At 38.6% G+C, this 21,971-nt stretch overlaps 1 protein-coding gene across 8 annotated transcripts in view; it reads right to left on the reverse strand.

Moving 5' to 3' along the window:
- Positions 1 to 21,971, reverse strand: part of LOC106084154 (polypyrimidine tract-binding protein 2) — a 530,939-nt gene that overhangs the window by 419,371 nt on the left and 89,597 nt on the right. For 4 of the 8 annotated variants that reach the window (XM_059363056.1, XM_059363054.1, XM_059363053.1 and 1 more), the window contains exon 3: positions 1,229 to 1,255. The exons of the other annotated variants lie outside the window; for them this stretch is intronic. In XM_059363056.1, coding sequence (XP_059219039.1) covers positions 1,229 to 1,255 — 27 coding nt within the window. The remainder of the gene's footprint in view (positions 1 to 1,228; positions 1,256 to 21,971) is intronic. 8 annotated transcript variants of the gene reach the window in all.

Raw genomic sequence — 21,971 nt, forward strand, 5'->3', positions numbered from 1 at the left:
TAAACGACATAAGCAAAATTTCAATCAAATTGGATAAGAATTGCGCCTTCTAGAAGCTCAGGAATTTTAATCAGGAGAACAAGATTTCAAGACCCAAGATCGGCTTATATGGGAGCAATATCAAAACAGGGACCGATTTGGCCCATATACAATCCCAACCGACCTACACCAATAAGAAGTATTTGGGCAAAATTTCAAGCGGTTAGCTTTAATCCTTCGAAAGTTGGCGTGCTTTCGACAGACAGACGGACGGACGGACAGACGGACGGACATGACTTAATCGATACAGAACAACGAGGCGATCAAGAACATATATACTTTATGGGGCCTTAAATATATGTTTTTAACCCAAATATGTTTTTTGGCTTTCAGTTAAGAGGCCTCTACCGCCATTGAATTAAAATGACGAACTTATTTCGCTAATGTGGATATTTTGGGAAAATTTTGTTAATATTTTTTTTTTTCAAACAAACAAAATATTGCAAAACTTTCTATTAAAACACAATTTTCTATGAAATTTTTCTTATACCAAAAAAATAACACGGAATTAATTCCTTTTAAATTCCTTAATTATTATGGTTGACACTTTTATCTACCTATCGGATTCTATTGGGTTGCCCAAAAAGTAATTGCGGATTTTTCATATAGTCGGCGTTGACAAATTTTTTCACAGCTTGTGACTCTGTAATTGCATTCTTTCTTCTGTCAGTTATCAGCTGTTACTTTTAGCTTGCTTTAGAAAAAAAGTGTAAAAAAAGTATATTTGATTAAAGTTCATTCTAAGTTTTATTAAAAATGCATTTACTTTCTTTTAAAAAATCCGCAATTACTTTTTGGGCAACCCATATACTTTGCTGCTTAGGATGACGATGATGATGTAAGTTTCATAAAATCGGACATTTATAACAATTTCCACAAGCATAAATAATCAGCCAACCATGCAGTGTGGCATGCGCCATTCTAGCAATAGAAGTCCGACGGACAAAAATTTATGAGAGCTATGGACATGGGAACAAGCGTCATAAACAATGCGCGAAGACACTTCAGAGGACAACAAAAACGCCACCAATACCTACAGCTAATAAAAATATTAAAAATAAGCATCTCTTATTGTGGCTTTTTAAGAGGTCTAGTCTTTTAATTATCGCACCAGAGAAAAATAAAAAAAAAAATAACACAAACCAATTCTGTTTCATATTAAAAAAAAATATAAACATGTGAAACTTACGCTGCCGTTCATAACTGACAAACTTACCTAGAAATAGAAAATGGAAAACAAAAATACATTAGAAAAAAATGTCATACAAAAAAACAAAAACGATTTTAGTGTTATTTTGTTTGTTGGGATTAAGGGACAGATTAAAAAAATATTAAGAGGACTATATAAAATGATTTAGTTGGCCATATAATCGAAACTATAATGTGAAATATTATGATAATATTTAGAACGAATAAACCAACCCCCCAAACCCCAGCCCCCTACCCCCATGCCCCTTAACGTTGAAATGACTTGGAGGAACCTTGACTCATTTGTTGTGTTAGGAATACGATCATGGGCTTTGATGAAACCACCTCCTAGAAATGGAATATTTATTTTTATTTCATCAATGGGTTCACGAATGTTGCGTACGTTTTCGAGGGAGAAGAAAAATTTATTGAATTTCACAGACATATCGAACGAGAGTTGCGTATAAACAGTGGCCAGGGCATCATAGCTGGAATGGAATCGATGCCACGATTGCTTTATAAATAAATTGAATGTTCAATATAAATAAATCTTTAGTTAATGGAAGAGGGACTAACCTTCTCCTCCCCCTTCTCACCCACTCCCTTCGACAAACAAAAAATCAAAACAATGCCATATACCACGAAAGTATTTTGAAACATAACTCACTGCCACTATCGTCAAATTGTATATCGACAAATAGACGCTCTTTATAAAAATAAAAAAAAAATGGTACCTGCTAAAAATCTTCGTCATACGCACTTTGTTTTTATACCCTACACCATAGGATGGGGGTATAATAGTTTCGTCATTCCGTTTGTAACACCTCAAAGTATTCGTCAAAGACCACATAAAGTCTATATATTCTTGATCGTCCGTCCGTCTGTCGAAACTCGCCAAATTTCAAAGAAGTAAAGCTAGGCGGACCCTCCGCTTTACCCTAATTTTCAGAAACGCCAGATCTCTTTATAAAAATAAAAAAAAAAAATGGTACCTGCTAAAAATCTTCGTCATACGCACTTTGTTTTTATACCCTACACCATAGGATGGGGGTATAATAGTTTCGTCATTCCGTTTGTAACACCTCGAAGTATTCGTCAAAGACCACATAAAGTCTATTTATTCTTGATCGTCCGTCTGTCTGTCCGTCCGTCCGTCTGTTGAAAGCACGCCAAATTTCAAAGAAGTAAAGCTAGGCGGACCCTCCCCTTTACCCTAATTTTCAGAAACGCCAGATCTCTTTATAAAAATAAAAAAAAAATGGTACCTGCTAAAAATCTTCGTCATACGCACTTTGTTTTTATACCCTACACCATAGGATGGGGGTATAATAGTTTCGTCATTCCGTTTGTAACACCTCGAAGTATTCGTCAAAGACCACATAAAGTCTATTTATTCTTGATCGTCCGTCTGTCTGTCCGTCCGTCCGTCTGTCGAAAGCACGCCAAATTTCAAAGAAGTAAAGCTAGGCAGACCCTCCCCTTTACCCTAATTTTCAGAAACGCCAGATCTCTTTATAAAAATAAAAAAAAATGGTACCTGCTAAAAATCTTCGTCATACGCACTTTGTTTTTATACCCTACACCATAGGATGGGGGTATAATAGTTTCGTCATTCCGTTTGTAACACCTCGAAGTATTCGTCAAAGACCACATAAAGTCTAAATATTCTTGATCGTCCGTCCGTCCGTCCGTCTGTTGAAAGCACGCCAAATTTCAAAGAAGTAAAGCTAGGCGGACCCTCCCCTTTACCCTAATTTTCAGAAACGCCAGATCTCTTTATAAAAATAAAAAAAAAAATGGTACCTGCTAAAAATCTTCGTCATACGCACTTTGTTTTTATACCCTACACCATAGGATGGGGTATAATAGTTTCGTCATTCCGTTTGTAACACCTCGAAGTATTCATCAAAGACCACATAAAGTCTAAATATTCTAAATAAAGCACGCCAAATTTCGAAGAAGAAAAACTAGGCGGACCCTCCCCCTTAACCTAATTTTCAGAAACGCCAGATCTCGCAAATGGGTAGTGCGATTTAAGCGAAATTTTGTGTGCTCTCTTATAGTAACCTAAAAACAAAAAATTTGGTATCCAAATTTCGGATGAGGTACCTAGGGGGGCCGCCCCACCCCAAACTTACCAAATATCTATATAGACCAATCACGACAATATGGGACTCAAATGAAAGGTATTTAAGATTAGAAAACGTATCTGATATCCAATTGTTGGACTAAGCTTTTGGGGAACCACCCGAACCCCAAAACCACACCTAAATCGGACATATTTACCGACCATGGCAATCTTGGACTCAAATGAAAGGTATTTACGAGTAGAATACGAATCTGATATCAAAATGTGAGACCAAGTGTTGGGGGGGGGGGGGGCCGCCCCATTCTAAAAACACCTCCCAACAGGACTTATTTACTGACCATCGCAATATGGGGCTCAAATAGAAGTTATTTTAGTGTAGAACACGAATATGATATCCAAATGTGGAACCAAGTGCTTTGGTGACCGCCCCACCCCAAAAACACCCACCAAAAAGCACAAATTTACGAGCATAGCAATATGGGGCTCAAATATTCGGAAAAAAGTTTCTATAGGCCCAACCCACCCCATAACACCACCCAAATAGAAAATTTTTGCTGACCATTGCCATATGGTACTCCAAGAAGAGGTACTTTAGAGTAGTATACGAAGCTGATATATGTTTTCAGAAAAAGTAACTGAATGGACGCCCCATCCCACCTAAATAACGAAATATAAGCATTTTCAGCGGTGGTTTTATCCTCCTAATGCTGGCAACATTTGTGAGGTACTATGCCATGTAACACTTCTCTCCAAAGAGGTGTCGCACTGCGGCACGCCGTTCGGATTCGGCTATAAAAAGGCGGCCCCCTTTTCATTGAGCTTAAACTTGAATCGGACTACACTCATTGATATGTGAGAAGTTTTCCCCTGTTCCTAAGTGGAATGTTCATGGGCAAAAATTTGCAATTTGCTATATAGGCATAAGAGATAGCAAAAAACCGGCGATTTTTCAGCCATTATCTTTTTTGCAACACTGATTGAAATAGCTCACGCACGTTTCGTGTTTTGTTTCACGGTCAAACATCTTCAGTTTGGTCTATAATTTAATCATGAATAGTCTTACAAACGAACAACGCTTGTAAATTATTGAATTTTATTATCAAAATGTGTGCTCTGTTAGGAAAGTTCGTGCGCGCTTATTATATTCAGCAATGAAGCTCTTTTCTGGCTCAATAAGTACGTAAATAAGTAGAACTATCGATTTTGGAGTAAATATCAGCCAAAAGCATTGCAAGAGCTACCAATACATCCAGAAAAAGTCACATTTGGTGCGGTTTATGGGCTAGTGCCATCATTGGACCGTACTTCTTTAAAGATGATGCGAGTCGTAACGTAACTGTGGATGGTGAGCGCTACCGTGAGATTGATATCCAACTTTTTTTGCTGACAATGCAAGAACACGACTTGTCCATAAGCAGGTTAGATTCGAAGATGGGCTAAATCGGACTATATCTTGATAGAGCCCCCATATAGACCGATCCGCCGATTAGGGTATAAGGCCCATAAAAGCCACATTTACAATCCGATTTTGCTGAAATTTGGGACAGTGAGTTGTGTTAGACCCTTCGACATCCTGCGTCAATTTGGTTCATATCGGTCCAGATTTGGATATACCGGCCATATGGACCGATCCCCCAATTTGTGGTCTTAGGCCCATAAAAGCCACATTCATTATCCGCTTTTCCGAAATTTAGGACAGTGAGTTGTGTTGGGCCCTTCGACATCCTTCGTTAATTTGGCCCAGATCGGTCCAAATTTGGTTATAGCTACCATACAGACCGATCCTCCGAATTAGGGTCTAAGGCCTATAAAAGCCACATTTATTATCCGATTTTGCTGAAATTTGAGACAGTGAGTTGTGTGAGGCTCTTCGACGTCCTTCTTTAATTTGGCCCAGATCAGTTCAGATTTGATTATAGCTGCCATATAGACCGATCTCTCGGTTTAAGGTTTTGGGCCCATAAAAGACACATGTATTGTCCGACGTCGCCGAAATTTGGGACAGTGAGTTAAGTTAAGCCCCTTGACATACTTCTGCAATATGGCACAGATCGGTCCAGATTTGGATATAACTGCCAAATAGACCTATCTTTCGGTTTTAGGTTTTGGGGCCGTAAAAGGCGCATTTATTATCCGATATCGCCGAAATTCGAAACAGTGAGTTGTGTTAGGCTCTTCGACGTCCTTCTTTAATTTGGCTTAGATCGGTACAGATTTTAATATAGCTCCCATATAGACCGATCTCTCGATTTAAGGTTTTGGGTCCTTAAAAGGCGCATTTATCGTCCGATTTCGCCGAAATTTTGGACAGTGAGTTGTGTTAGGCTCTTCGACATTTTACTGCAACTTGGTCCAAATCTGTCCATATATAGACCGATCTTGACCATTCTCAATATGAATGCTTACACAATACACAAATTATTGAGCCAAATTTCAGCGAAATCAGGTAATAACTGCTCGCTTTATGAACCCATAACCTTAAATCGGTCTATATGGCAGCTATATCCAAATACAGACCGATCTTGGCTATATTGAATACGAATGTCGAAGAGTGTTCGACAACTCGCTGTGTTAATTTTCAGAGAAATCGAATAAGAAATGCAGCTTTCATGAGCCCAAGACCCTAAATCTGTAGATCGGAATATATGACAGCTATATTCACCTATAGCCCTGATCTTTACCATACTCAGTACGAATATCGAGAAGCGTAACGTAACCCAAATCTCAGCGAAATCGGTTAATTAATGGAACTTTTATAACCCCAAAACCTTTATGGGATATCAAAATATAAACCGATCTGAACCATATAGGTCACAAATGTCGAAAAGCCTGAGCTATGCGCAGTGTGCAAAATTTCATGGAAATCGGAAAAAAATGCGCCTCTTATGGGTCCAAGAAGTTAAATGGGGAAATCGGTATATGAGGCAGCTGTATCAAAAATAGCCCGTTCTTCACCATACTCGGTACGAAAGTCGATGGGCCTTATACCACACATTGTGCTAATTTTGTAGCAGATTATAGACTATACGAGGTTATAGACCGATCTGGACAATACTAACCATGGCTGTTGGAAGTCTACAGGAGCGTGATTAGACCAATATTTACTTACGCCTCAGTAGTTTGGTGGACTGATAGGGAGAAAAAGTGCAACATAAGGACCATACAACAGATTCAGAGAACATGTTGTCTTGGCATAGGCGGAGCGATGAGGACCACGCCCACTAGGGCACTGGAGACTATTCTTTCGACCCATTGACATACAGATTAAGTGTGAGGCAACCACTGCGGCTATGAGACTTAAGGCGATGGGAGAATGGATTGAGGATGGGAGCAGCTCATACCATGGCGGTATAATTGAGGCAACGATAGGAAACCTGGAAGGAAGGGAAGAGATTTCCGATCGGATACCTGAAATGAACCTTGTTGTCGAGTGCTACGCACTGCTGCCATCGGCACAGTCTTGGATTGATGGAACCCTTGTATTGCCATCTGGAAGATTATGTTACATGGATAGATCAATGCTAGAGGACAGAGTGGGCCCGGGGGTCTACATTGAGAACCCAGGGACTGAGATCTGTTTTAGACTGCCTGACCATAATACGTTCCTGCAGGCGAAGATTCAGACGATCACGGAATGCGTGAAGTTGTGTGGTGCTATCGGAAGAACATCGAATGTGAACATCTTTACCGACAGTAAAATTGCCATAAGGGCAATAACAACCAGGACGGTAAGGTCACGAATAGTTTTGTAGTTTAAGAAGGAGATTAACGCGTTCTCTAAGGATGGCAAAATTCGCAATGTTTGGGTGCCGCGCCATAACGGAGTGAGGGGAAATGAAAGGGCAGACGATTTATTGGGTGGAGACACAATATCAGACACGAACCATTCTTAGGGGAGGGGTATTGAAAACAATTAAGGATTTTGTAAGTAGCACGGAATTCCTAACTTAAAAGTTTCTTTCTATACCCACCACCGACGGATGGGGATATATCTATTTTGTCATTCCGTTTGCAACTCATCGAAATAACTATTTCCAAACCTATAAAGTATATATATTCTTGATCAGCGTAAAAATCTAAGACGATCTAGACATGTCCGTCCGTCTGTCCGTCCTTCAGTTGAAATCACGCTACAGTCTTTAAATATAGAGGTATTGAGCTGTAACTTTGTACAGAATATTTTTTTGTCCATAAGCAGGTTAAGACCGATTCGCCGATTTAGGGTCTTAGGCCCATAAAAGCCACATTTATGATCCGATTTTGCTGAAATTTGGGACAGTGAGTTATCTTAGGCCCTTCGACATCCTTCGTCAATATGGCTCAGATCCGTTCAGATTCGGATATAGCTGCCATATAGACCGATCCTCAAATTTTGGGTCTTAGGCCCAAAAAAGCCACATTTATTATCCGCTTTTGCTATAATTTGGGACAGTGATTTGTGTTAGGCCCTTCAACGTCCTTCGTCACTTTGGCTCAGATCGGTACACATTTGGATATAGCTGCCATATAGACCGATCCTCCGATTTAGGGTCATAGGCCCATAAAAGCCACATTTATTATCCGATTTTGCTGAAATTAGGGACAGTGAGTTGTCTTGGGCCCTTCGACATCCTCCGTCAATATGGCTCAGATCGGTTCAGATTTGGATAAAGCTGCCATATAGACCGATCCTCAAAATTTTGGGTCTTAGGCCCAAAAAATCCACATTTATTATCCGATTTTGCTATAATTTGGGACAGTGAGTTGTGTTAGGCCCTTCAACGACCTTCTTCAATTTGGCTCAGATCGGTCCACATTTGGATATAGCTGCCATATAGTCCGATCCTCCGATTTAGGGTCTTAGGCCCATAAAAGCCACATTTATTATCCGATTTTGCTGAAATTTGGGACAGTGAGTTGTGTTAGGCCCTTCAACGTCCTTCTTCAATTTGGCTCAGATCGGTCCACATTTGGATATAGCTGCCATATAGACCGATCCTCCGATTTAGGGTCTTAGGCCCATAAAAGCCACATTTATTATCCGATTTTGCTATAATTTGGGACAGTGAGTTGTGTTAGGCCCTTCAACGTCCTTCGTCAATTTGGCTCAGATCGGTACACATTTGGATATAGCTGCCATATGGACCGATCCTCCGATTTAGGGTCATAGGCCCATAAAAGCCACATTTACTATCCGATTTTGCTGAAATTTGGGACAGTGAGTTGTGTTAGGCCCTTTAACATCCTCGGTCAATTTGGCTCAGATCGGTCCAGATCTGGATATAGCTGCCATATAGACCGGTCTCTCGGTTTTAGGTTTTGTGACCATAAAAAGCGCATTTATTGTCTGATGTTGCCGAAATTTGGGACAAAGAGTTAAGTTAAGCCCCTCCATATATTTCTGCTATGGGACATAAGGTATGAGTTTTGCACCGGATTTTGACGAAAGGCGGTTTACATATATACCCGAGGTGGTGGGTATCCAAAGTTCGGCCCGGCCGAACTTAACGCTTGTTAGTGGTTACATACGTTTAAGCCGATTACTGGCTTAGGCGTATGTCCATGGTGGCATGGGGCGAATATATGCACCCTCTTTTCGGCCTAACCTAACCTATATCAAAATCTGAACTCTAAAAACGTCAAAGATCTACATCAAAAAGTAACTGCGCGAAATTTCGACTAGATTTCTACAGATTTTTCTTTGCTCTCAAACACTGCATGAGAATTTTTTTTGTCTTTCCTTTTAATACTTTGGATAAGTGCTGAGTTCAAGCATTGAGTTTCTTTTTTTGCTCTCTTAAATGTGTTTTTATCTATTTATTTGTCATTCAGTTTGCCCATTGTTGGGTTCTGTAAATTTGTTTATTCACATTCACTTTATGTTCGTTGCATGGGTGAGCAGTAGTGTAGGGGGAAGAACAATTTGTGGGTAAACAAAAAATTCTTAAGCGTACACCCACAGAGGAGAATGCGGATGATCTTCCATTTTCTGCCCCATATAGAAATAGTGGCCATTGCCTTAGATTAGCTTGCCAACGGTGAATGGAAAGGAAGACAACTGGTGGTGTTGGCGGCACACACATGTGTTTGGAACACACATGAGAACCACACATTTTCCAATGTTGCATGTTGTTGGAGTGGGTTTCTTTTCGTTTGTTTTCCAAAAGAGAACATCGAATCGAATTCTACTCCTACTCTCTTGTTGGATTTGTGTGTCGAGAATCACAAATGTCTCTAGCTACTTTACATATGGGGGGAGGCCTTTCTTCAGACAGCCTCTTCTTGCCACCATATGTTGCACAGCGCAAATTTTCACTACAATTGTCCGTCGATGTGAGTTTTTGTGTTTTCGTATGATTTCCATCTTTTGGGCACTGTGCCAACATGTAACGTTGGAATGGCGCGGACTGCCACCTACCATATCTGTGATGGGTCTAAAATGCTAAAAAATTTTCTCATAGAACTTTTTCACCCCGAGTATTGCGCGCCACACAACCCAATACAACACAACACAGCACAGCTACAGATAGGTATCATGGCCGTCGCATGGTACAGAATGTCAACGTACTTAGTAAAATCATAAATGCCGCAATGCTTTTCATCTTTCGGCTTTGTTTATTGGCATGTCGTACAGATTTTTCATAATGAAATGAGAAACAATCATTTTTTGTCTATGTGAATACCTTATGGCATCCTTCCATGGATGTTGGAAGTTAAGCAGGCATTTCGCTGAGTTTTTAGTTCCATGTGATTTTTGATGGATTTTTTTTTGTCTTACTCACTTGAATGGTGTTTGGAGTGGTTTTTGTGGTGGCCAACATAATTAGGTTCCGTGAGGGGTAGTTTTAACCACAGATAAGTGCCTTTATGCCCCCATAGCAGCTATATCGAAATATGGTCACATTTGGACCAAATTCGGAACGGACATTGAGTGGTCCAATAAGTACAACTCATGGTTCAATTTTGTAGAACAAACGATTGGTATTTTTGGTAGCTTTATTCAAATATGAACCGATCTGGACACGATTGTCGAAATGCCAAATATAAGTCACTGTGGCAAATTTCAGCGAAATCGGATTATAAATGCGCCTTTTATGGGGCCAAGACTTCAAATCGGGATATCGGTCTATAGGCAGATATATTCAAATCTGAACCGATCTGGACCAAATTGAAGAGGAATGTCGAAGGGCCTAACACAACTCACTGTCCTAAATTTCGGCGACCACGGATAATAAATGCGCCTTTTATCGGACCAAGACCTTAAACCGAGAGACCGGTCTATATGGCAGCTATAACCAAATCTGGACCGATCTGGACCAAATTGAAGAGGGATCTCGAAGGGCCTAACACAACTCCCTGTCCCAAATTTCGTCGACCTCGGATAATAAATGTGTATTTTATGGCCCAAAGACCTTAACTCAAGAGATCGGTCTATATGGCAGCTATATCCAAATTTGGACCGATCTGGGCCAAATTGAAGAGGGATGTCGAAGGGCCCAACACCACTCACAGTCTAAGGTTTTGGACCCAAAAAAGCCACATTTATTGTCCGATTTCGACGAAATTTGGGACAGTGAGTTGTGTTAAGCTCACCGACATCTGTCTGCAATTTGGTCCAAATTGGTTCAGATTTGGATATAGCTGCCATATAGACCGATCTCTCGATTTAAGGTCTTGGGCCCATAAAAGGCGCATTTATTGTCCGATTTCGCCGAAATTTGGGACAGTACGTTGTGTTAGACCTTTCAACATTCTTTTCCAATTTGGTTGAGATCGGTTCAGATTTGGATATAGCTGCCATATAGACAGATCTCTCAATTTAAGGTTTTGGACTCATAAAATGCCCATTTATTGTCCGATTTCGCCGAAATTTGGGACAGTGTGTTGTGTTAGGGCACTTAACATCCTTCTTCAATTTGGCCCAGATCAGTCCAGATTTGTATATAGCTGCCATATAGACCGATCTCTCGATTTAGGGTCTTGGACCCATTAAAGGCGCATGTATTGTCCGATTTAGCCAAAATTTGGGACAGTGAGCTGTGTTGGACCCTTCAACATTCTCCTTCAATTTGGCCCAGATCGCTCCAGACTTGGACATAGCTGTCATATAGATCGATCTCTCGATGTAAGGTCTTGACCCCATAAAAGGCGCATTTATTGTCCGATTTCGCTGAAATTTGGGACAGTGAGCTGTGTTGGACCCTTCAACATTATCCTTCAATTTGGCCCAGATCGCTCCAGATTTGGACATAGCTGCCATATAGACCGATCTCTTGATTTAAGGTCTTGGGCCCATAAAAGGTGCATTTATTGTCCGATTTCGCCGAAATTTGGGACAGTGAGCTGTGTTGGACCCTTCAACATTCTCCTTCAATTTGGTCCAGATCGTTTCAGATTTGGATATAGCTGCCATATAGACCGATCTCCCGATTTAAGGTCTTGGACCCATAAAATGCCCATTTATTGTCCGATTTCGCCGAAATTTGGGACAGTGAGCTGTGTTGGACCCTTCAACATTCTACTTCAATTTGGCCCAGATCGCTCCAGATTTGGACATAGCTGCCATATAGACCGATCTCTCGATTTAAGGTTTTGCACCCATAAAATGTCCATTTATTGTCCGATTTCGCAGAAATTTGGCACAGTGAGTTGTGTTGGGCCCTTCACCATTCTCCTTCAATTCGGCTCAGATCGGTCCAGACTTGGATATAGCTGCCATATAGACCGATCTCTCAATTTAAGGTTTTGGACCCATAAAATGCCCATTTATTGTCCGATTTCCCTCAAATTTGGAACAGTGAGTTGTGTTAGACCCTTCGACAGCCCTCTTCAATTTGGCCCAGATAGGTCCAGATTTGGATATAGCTGTCATATAGACCGATCTCTCGATTTAAGGTCTTGGGCCCACAAAAGGCGCATTTATTGTCCGATTTCGCCGAAATTTGGGACAGTGAGTTGTGTCAAGCCTTTAAAAATTCTTCTTCAATTCGGCTCAGATCGGTCCAGATTTGGATATAGCTGCCATATTGACCGATCTCTTGATTTAAGGTCTTGGGCCCACAAAAGGCGCATTTATTGTCCGATTTAGCCAAAATTTGGGACAGTGAGTTGTGTCAAGCCTTTAAAAATTCTTCTTCAATTCGGCTCAGATCGGTCCAGATTTGGATATAGCTGCCATATTGACCGATCTCTTGATTTAAGGTCTTGGGCCCACAAAAGGCGCATTTATTGTCCGATTTCGCCGAAATTTGGGACAGTGAGTTGTGTTAGACCTTTCAACATTCTCCTTCAATTTGGCCCAGATCGCTCCAGATTTGGATATATCTGCCATATAGACCGATCTCTCGATTTAAGGTTTTGCACCCATAAAATGCCCATTTATTGTCCGATTTCGCAGAAATTTGGCATAGTGAGTTGTGTTGGGCCCTTCACCATTCTCCTTCAATTCGGCTCAGATCGGTGCAGATTTGGATATAGCTGCCATATAGACCGATCTCTCAATTTAAGGTTTTGGACCCATAAAATGCCCATTTATTGTCCGATTTCGCAGAAATTTGGGACAGTGAGTGGCGTTGGGCCCTTCGACAATCCTCTAAAATTTGGTCCAGATCGTTTCAGATTTGGATATAGCTGCCATATAGACCGATCTCCCGATTTAAGGTCTTGGACCCCTAAAATGCCCATTTATTGTCCGATTTCGCCGAAATTTGGGACAGTGAGTTGTGTTAGACCTTTCAACATTCTCCTTCAATTTGGCCCAGATCGCTCCAGATTTGGATATATCTGCCATATAGACCGATCTCTCGATTTAAGGTCTTGGCCCCATAAAATGCCCATTTATTGTCCGATTTCGCAGAAATTTGGCACAGTGAGTTGTGTTGGGCCCTTCGATAGCTCTCTTCAATTTGGCCCAGATCGCTCCAGATTTGGATATAGCTGCCATATAGACCGATCTCTCGATTTAAAGACTTGGCCACATAAAAGGCATATTTATAATCCGATTTCGCTGAAATTTGACACAGTGACACTAATGTCAGGCTTTTTGACATCCGTGTCGTTTATGGTTCAGATCGGTTTTGATTGAACAATGACTTGTACTTATTAGCATTTGGTCCAAATCGGAACATATTTCAATATAGCTGCTTTGACGAATGTTGGTTTACATATATACCCTAGGTGGTGGGTATCCAAAGTTCGGCCGGGGCAAACTTAACGCCTTTTTATTTTTTTTTTTTTTTTAAGTCTTCAGTATACCCCACTATACACCACCACTGTGGTACAGGGTATTTTTTTTAGTCTAAGGTCATACCCCACAATAAGAATGCTAAAGTGTACATAAATTATTGAATGCAAAACTTTATGATCCATAAAACCGAACATTTTTATTAACTTGTTTCTCTAGTACTAACTCACTGTTCCGTATGATTTAAAACTTACCAGGAATACAAATGGGAAAATAAAGTATGTAGTAGGTTATCAAAATACGAGAACAACACTTCCAATTTGGAATTTGAAAATGAAATATAAAAATATTAAGCAAACATATAAAAATATGAAAAGAAAAACAAATATTGTAGAATAGTAATAATTTGTAAAAAAATAAAAATGGCCATAAAATATTGGAATTCTTAGAAATGTCTAGTTTAGTGAAATTTTTTAGAGTATATCAATACGAGTTCAAATTACAAAACCAGGTGTTCACATAACATAGAACGTGCATTTAAAGATTTTCCTAATGTGATTCTTCCCATTTGAAGTTAAAGAGAACAGTATTTCTAAATTGAATCGTCCGAGAGACTTTCCAGATAACATTCATAATGAAAGTATATATGCTTGTGTTTTCGACGACAATCGGCCTCTTTCATTCCAACTGATTGTCCGTTTCTCATTACATTACTACCCCACCACTATAAAAATGCAACAAAAGGATTTTTGTCATCTGCATGTGATGGCATATTTCGTTCTTTCTTTGAGAGAGGCATTTTCGCAGGAATGTTTAAGACGAAAAACACCTTTTGCTTTTAATTTTTCTGCTTTGGTTTTGCATTTGTAGGTCAAGAATTCAATACAAAGTAATGCGGTTATTGATACCAAACCAAAAACTTAGTACCTAAGAATGCTATTGCTGCCGTTTGGTGTTGGTGTTTTTGTCAAAGAATGCATTTTTTGTGTCATTTGCTGTAAAAATTCCTTTGAAGAATAGAATGAGAAAAATGTGTTACAACTAAATTCCAACAAGAAATTCTTCTTTTGATCGAAAGACCCCAAACAAGGGGGTAAAATAGAAAAATAAAAAAAAAAACCAAAAATAAGCAACATGACAGAGCAAAATGTAAAATTTGCCTCTTTTTTTCATAGTTGAGTTGAGTGAATGCAACTGAAATCCTCTTGCGAACAAAGGGCAAAGTGACAAATTTTTATCATGCTTTTGATGGTTGTAGCAGCCAAAGGGGATGCATAGAGAAACGGATGGACGGACAGACGGACAGAAAAATGAATGAATAGATAGTACAAAACCGAGCAGAGTCTTAAGGATAAAAATATTCAACAAATGTTTATGCTATAAAATTTTTGGCATAACAAGCAGCGATTTTTCTCAACACTAGCACTAGCACCATTTGCATGGCTGCCACTTAGGAAGACTCAGAAAAAAATATTTGTTAATAATGTCCAAAAAAAAAATACAAGAAAGGATATGGTAGGATGGATCCGGGGGAAAGATTTCCAAGGTGATTTGTCCTTTTAAAAACCTTGAGCAGGAAGAAGGGCAGAACCTAAGAAATCGAGTGCAAATCAGGTGATACATATATAGCCAAATCTGAACCGATTTTGATGACTCAGACCATATTGGATAAGTATGTTGAAGGTTATGGGAGAAGCCTTTGTAAAAAATTTATGCCAAATCGGATGAGAATGGCGCCCTCTAAAACCAGAACAAGGCAAGACGCCAGATCGGTTTAGATGGCAGCTATATCAGGTTTTGTCCCGATCTGCGCCATACTTAGCACAGTTGTTGAAAGTCATAACAAAACAACTCTGGCAAAATTTCAGCCAAATCAGATGAGAATTGCGCCTTCTCAAGAAGGCATGATCCAAGATCGGTTTATATGGCACCTATACCAGGTTATCAAACGATTTGAATCATACTTAGCACAGTTGTTAGAAGTGATACCAAAACATCATGTGCAAAATTACACCCAAATCGGATAAGAATTGCGCCCTCTAGGGGCTCAAAAAGCCAAGACCCAAGATCAGTTACATGGCAGCTATATCAAAACATGAACCGATTTGGTCCATTTACAATCCCAACCGACCGACACAAATAAAAAGTATTTGAGCAAAATTTCAAGCGGCTAGCTTTACTCCTTCGAAGGTTAGCGTGCTTTCGACAGACGGACGGGCATGGCTAGGTCGACTTAAAATGACATGACGATCAAGAATATACATACTTTATGGGGCCTTAGACGGATTTTTCGAGGCGTTACAAACAGAATGACATAATAAGTACACCCCCATCCAATGGTGGTAGGGTATAAAAATTATGTAAATTATGTGTAAAAGTGTAGACATTTTTTGCAACAATTTATAGAATTATTTTTATACATGTAAAAGTCAACAAAAGTGTGTTGTTGCTAGAAGCATTTGACTGGCTATCCGTATCGTGATTTCAATTTCGACCAAGAAATATCATCAGCGAACGATGTCAAATGGATCATGGTGCTTTACAACCATCCCAACTAGAGTAGATGGTAAATGACTTGATTCACAAGCGCAATTGAAAACAAATGAAAAAGGGAAGTACCCTTATTCCAATCCAACTTATCAAAGAAATCGGATAATAAATAGCCCTTTGTGGGCCAAGACCTTATATCGAGAGATGGGTCTATATGGTAGCTATATCTAAATCTGGACCGATCTGAGCCATTTTCAAGAAGGATATCGAGTGGCTTTACGCAACCCACTGTCCTAAATTTCAGCGAAATAGCCTTGTGGGCCAAAGACCTTAAATCGACAGATCGAAAAATATTTCTGCTATATCCAAATCTGGACCCATCTGGGCCAAATTAAAAAGAGAATGGCCTAACACAACTCACTGTCTCAAATTTCAGCGAAATCGGATAATAAATGTGGCTTTTACGGGTCCAAGACCTTAAATAGAGAGATCGGTTTATAGGGCAGCTATATCTAAATCTGGACCGATATGGTCTAAACTGAAGAAGAAGGATGTCGAGTGGCCTAACACCACTCATGGTCTCAAATTGCAGCAAAATCTTATAATAAATGTGGCTTTTATGGTCATAAGACCTTAAATGGGCAGATCGATCTATGTGGGGGCTATATCAAGATATAATCCGATATAGCCCATAAGCTGCCTATGGACAAAAAAATAAACTATGCAAAGTTTCAGCTCATATTTAAAAAATTTTTTTTTAAAATTTTTTTTCAAAAATTTTTTTAAAAATTTTTTTTTTCAAAAATTATTTTAAAATTTTTTTTTTTTCAAAAATTATTTTTCAAAATTTTTTTTTTCAAATATTATTTTTCAAAATTTTTTTTTTCAAAAATTATTTTTTGTTTAAATTTTTTTTTTCAAAAATTATTTTTTGTTTAAAATTTTTTTTTTGTTTTTTTTTTCAAAAATTATTTTTTAAAAATTATTTTTCACAAAATTTTTTTTTCATTTTTTTTTTTGTTTAAAAAATTATTTTTTCGAAAAAATTTTTTTAAATTTTTTTTTTTGTTTTTCAATTTTAATACTGTTTTAATATTTTATTTGTTAAGAATACAACATTATAAAATCCTCAAATGTATTTATTTCACCACAAAACTGGGTGCAAAATTTATACTTTACACTCAGAAAAATTAGTCTGCTGATATCAGCAAACACTGTCTGCTGATAATAAATTAAAAATGTTGAACTTTTGAATAAATCCTTTCAAAATTTTTGAACTTCGAAACTACATCTGAGGCATTTGTTATATATTAGTAAAAAAAAATTGGGTCATTAATTTTTTGTTCAAAAGCATATATTAAAAAGTTTTAGTCATTTTGTCTGCTGTTATTTAAATTCGATCAAATATTTCAACAAATTTAAAGTTACATGTTTGTAGAATCGAAAAATAAGATGGAATATAAAAACTTTTAAAATATTTGTGACATTTTTGAGCTTTTTTTTACTTTTTAATATATAAAAATTACAGTAAATGTTTGGTGTTTTAGCAACAAATTATTGCTGTTCCATTTTCAGCAGACTTTCTGCTGTTTCAGCAAACATTTTTGCTGTTTTTACAAAAAGATTCTATGAGTATACATCCAAACATCATTCATTCATCAACATAGGGCTCCATTTTGTGCCATCTGGCCCACAGATAGGTTAGTGTTTCTTTGGTAGTGAGTGGTGCTGACACTTGTCTTGGATGTCAGATTCGCACTTTACTCCCTTAGGGGGTAGGGCGTTCTTCCAGACTCTTAGCCCCAAATAATTATATCAGATTTGTTCTCACACCTCAAAGACCTTCTATTTGATATCACGTTATTCTGCAAATTGCTAATTTGCCCATGAACATTCCACTAAGGAACAGGAGCAAACTTCTCACACATCAACGTGTACTGTCCGATTCAAGTTTTAACCTCAATGATATGTTATTCTGATAGGTTTATATGTCCTGTTAAGGGTTGCCACTCAAGAAAATTATTTCCTACCAAAATTAGAGAAAAATCCTACCAAACCCGACCAAAATCTACCATATGTTCAACAAGGCAAAACTACGGTTTTGCCATTCCATTTGGAACACATTAAATTATACTTTTGCAAAGCTGCAAAGTACTAGATTGTCGTTATTCATAGAGGATCACGACATGTTCGTCCGTCTTTTTGTTGAACTCACTCTACAGCCTTACGTTAAAATATGGCCTATATCTTGGCCTATACCCTTTTTACCGATCTTCCAATAAGAAATCCTGAGTTCATCAAGTGATATTTTTGCCCCGACTTTGGATAAAGCAAACTCCGGATTTAAGTGTTTAGGCCTACAAGTGCGCTTTTCTACCCATTTTTTCCGTTTTAGTAAGTTGCATGGATCCCTCAACATCCGAGTATGGACCAGATCTGACCATATTTGTATGCAGCTGTCACATAATCGTGTGTTCTGAATATAGGCATTGAACGCACAAAAGCCACCGCTACAATCCATATCAAAACTTGCGCCCTTTTTCCTGAAATTTTAAGCAGTAAGAATCCTAGTAACAGTATTTGGCCCCTCGTCATCCATGGTCTTGTTCTGCACTCTTAAAGAATACAAAGAAACGATAAGAAATTAATTAATTTTAAGTTATCCCAGGCGATTTCAGTAATTAACTAGGGATTTATGTGCTAGAACAACCTACCAAAGATTGAGGTCAGCTTACTAACCTACCAAGAAAACAGAAATATACCAATTTTGGTTGGATCCTACCAAAAACGGCAAGACTGGTCCTGTTGAGGGATTTTTCAAGGGTGGACGGCTCTCAGATACTTTGTCCATGATATTAATATCAGATATGAACTCTACTGTCAAAGACTGTTATTTGACACCCATATTGGTTCGATTGACCTATATGTCCTATTGGGGTTTTTACTTTGAGTGGGGCTTCTCAGATACTTGGTACCGAATATTACCCATTTCATTTGATTCCCAAAATGGTCCCTTCGGCCTGCATGTCCATTTGGCTACCTTTTTTTGGAAATGGGCGGCTCTTTAGTCCATTGGGTTATATTTTCCTAGCAGATGTGTTTTTAACTACCAAAAAACTTTTATTTGATACCCATATTGTAGCTACATATATCCTATCGGGTGGGTTTGGGTTTTGGGAGGGGGTATACCCCCTAGTTGCTTGACCTCAAATTTTGTTAAACAAATTCGTGTTTTTGGTTGACCATAAGATTGAAAACTGCATTTTGTATTAATTCGGTGAATCCAGAGACGATATTTGGCATTTATGAAGATTTAAATAAGGGGGAGCGTCCGTCTCCCCTTCGGATATCAATTGGCTGCTTTTCTTTTGGGAATGGGCTGCTCTCTAGTCCATTGGAGTTAAATTTTTGTAACAGATGTTGTAATTTATTTACCAAGTAATATTTATTTGATACCCATATTGTAACTACACATGTCCTATCGGGTGGGTTTGGGTTTTGGGAGGGGGTGTACCCCCCAGTTGCTTGACCTAAAATTTTGTTAAACAAATTCATGTTTTTGGTTTACCATAAAATTGAAAACTGAATTTTGTATTAATTCGGTGAATCCAAAGACGATATCTGGCATTTATGAACATTTAAATAAGGGGGAGCGTCCGTCCCCCCTTCGAATATCAATTGGCTGCTTTTCTTTTGGGAATGGGCTGCTCTCTAGTCCATTGGAGTTAAATTTTTGTAACAGATGTGTAATTTAACTCAAGTAACTTTTATTTGATACCCATATTGTCCCAATTGGTAACTACATATTTCCTATTGGGTGAGTTTGGGTTTTGGGATGGGGTGTTCCCACCAGTTGCTTGACCCCAAATTTGGATAAACAACTTGGTGTTTTTGTTTTACCATAAGATTGAAAACAGAATTTTTGGAACTCAGATCCGATTCCGTACATTTAAATAAGGGGGAGGGTCCGTCTCCCCTTTAGATATCAAAAACTACATAACAATAGACCCTAGAATACAAGATTTTTTAATCTCTTTAGTTTTGATAGAAAGTTTTTTTTAAAGTTTGGAAACTTGAAACTTCCCTCTCCTATCACTCTTTCCAGTATGTCACCTTATTCTACTAACAAATTGCATTGAGTGTAAAAACTTCTGTATTGTCAAACAAACTTGCATTACCATATAATTGAATAAGGTTTATGGCATTAACTACAATGGCTCATGGAGTAGACAAACTTAATGAAAATGCTTATGAGGAATTTCAGAGTTTTCATTCTACAGCATTCACTTAACCTTGCACCTAGTGCAAGGAGTCACCTTAGCCGCAGCAGCAGCAACGCCAGCAACAGGAACTCTCACATTAGCTTCAAAGGATCTAAGAAACGTGATGCCAGAATTATGTTCTGGATTCTTCACAACATTGCAGCACATGAGATGAAGTATATCATAGCCTTTATGGCAAAAGTACTGTGCATGCAGCTAAAGCAGAAAACCATGACACTATGGCATGCCCTTAATGTGGTTTCACAAAAGACAAAAAGAGAAACAATTTGAAAAAAAAACACACTCACACACACACACAAAAAGACTTAAACTATTTTGGCAGGCAACAGGTTGTTGCCGCATGACAGGGTGTTGGTACTTGGCTATGGCGCTCAAGTTGTTTATTAAACCCATAGACGACACACAATGACATTATTAGGTGCGGAAAGACGCCACCACCATCGAATGCTAGCAGAGAGCATCACAGAAGACTATTGATGTTTGAGGTATGATCATATGGGGGGTCGGCGCTTGAGATCTTTACTGTGGCATATTCACAAGGAAGAAGTACCACAGCACACAAGTCAGACAATGTTACTCTGTCATGCATACAATGTGGGATGTTGCCTTGCATAGTGAGCTAGGGTGGCATATATTTTGGTATTTCGCCCATTCCTGTTGCTTTGTTGCTTCAAAATAGAAAAAATCTGCTAGAAAATTAAATTTATGCTCAGCATGCGTTTCAATGCTATTGTTGCCGGCATCATCTATACTATATGGATGATACATTATTACATTTTAATTAAATTAAATTGAATTTTACCACAACAAATCAAAAAATCTAAAAAAAAAACTTGACTACAATGTAAAAATGAACAATAACTTTTTGAGAATAAGGCATTTAGATTAAGTTTATATTTCAGGGTAAGTAATTGCTAAGGTACTAAATTTTAAGAAACATAAACTTGTGTGAAGGTATAAATAGAACAAGTAAAAAGGCGTTAAGTTTGGCAGGGACGAACTTTGGAAAAATGTCGAAGAGCCTAACAAAACTAACTGTCCCAAATTTCGTCAAAATCGGAAAATAAATGTGCCTCTTAGGGGCCAAAAACCATAAATCGAGAGATCGATCGATATGGCAGCCATATTCAAATCTTGGCCGGCCTGGGCCTAAATGAAGAAGGATGTTGAAGAGCCTAACACAACTCACTGTGTCAAATTTCAGCGAAATCGGATAATAAATACGCCTTTTTTGACCCCAAAACCTTAAATCGAGGGATCGGTCTATATGGCAGCTATATGCAAATCTTTATCGATCTGGGCCAAATCGCAGAAATATGTCGGGCGTCTTAACTTAACTCACTGTCCCAAATTTCGGCGACATCAGACAAAATATACGCCTTTATGGGCCCAAAACCTTAAATCGAGAGATCGGTCTATATGGCAGCTATATTCAAATCTGGACAGATCTGGGTCAAATTAAAGAAGGATGTCCAAAGACCTAACATAACTCACTGTCTCAATGCTCGGCGACATCGGACAATAAATGCTCTTTTTATTGGCCCAAAATCTTAAATCAAGAGATCGGTCTATATGGCAGCTATATCCAAATCTGGACAGATCTAGGCCAAATTGAAGAAAGACCTCAAAGGGCCTAACACAACTGACTGTCCCAAATTTCAGCCAAATCGGGCAATAAATGCGCCTTTTATGGGCCTAAGACCCTAAATCGTTGGATCGG

This window comes from Stomoxys calcitrans, chromosome 2, assembly GCF_963082655.1.
Source record: "Stomoxys calcitrans chromosome 2, idStoCalc2.1, whole genome shotgun sequence".
NCBI classification, from domain to species: Eukaryota; Metazoa; Arthropoda; class Insecta; order Diptera; family Muscidae; genus Stomoxys; species Stomoxys calcitrans.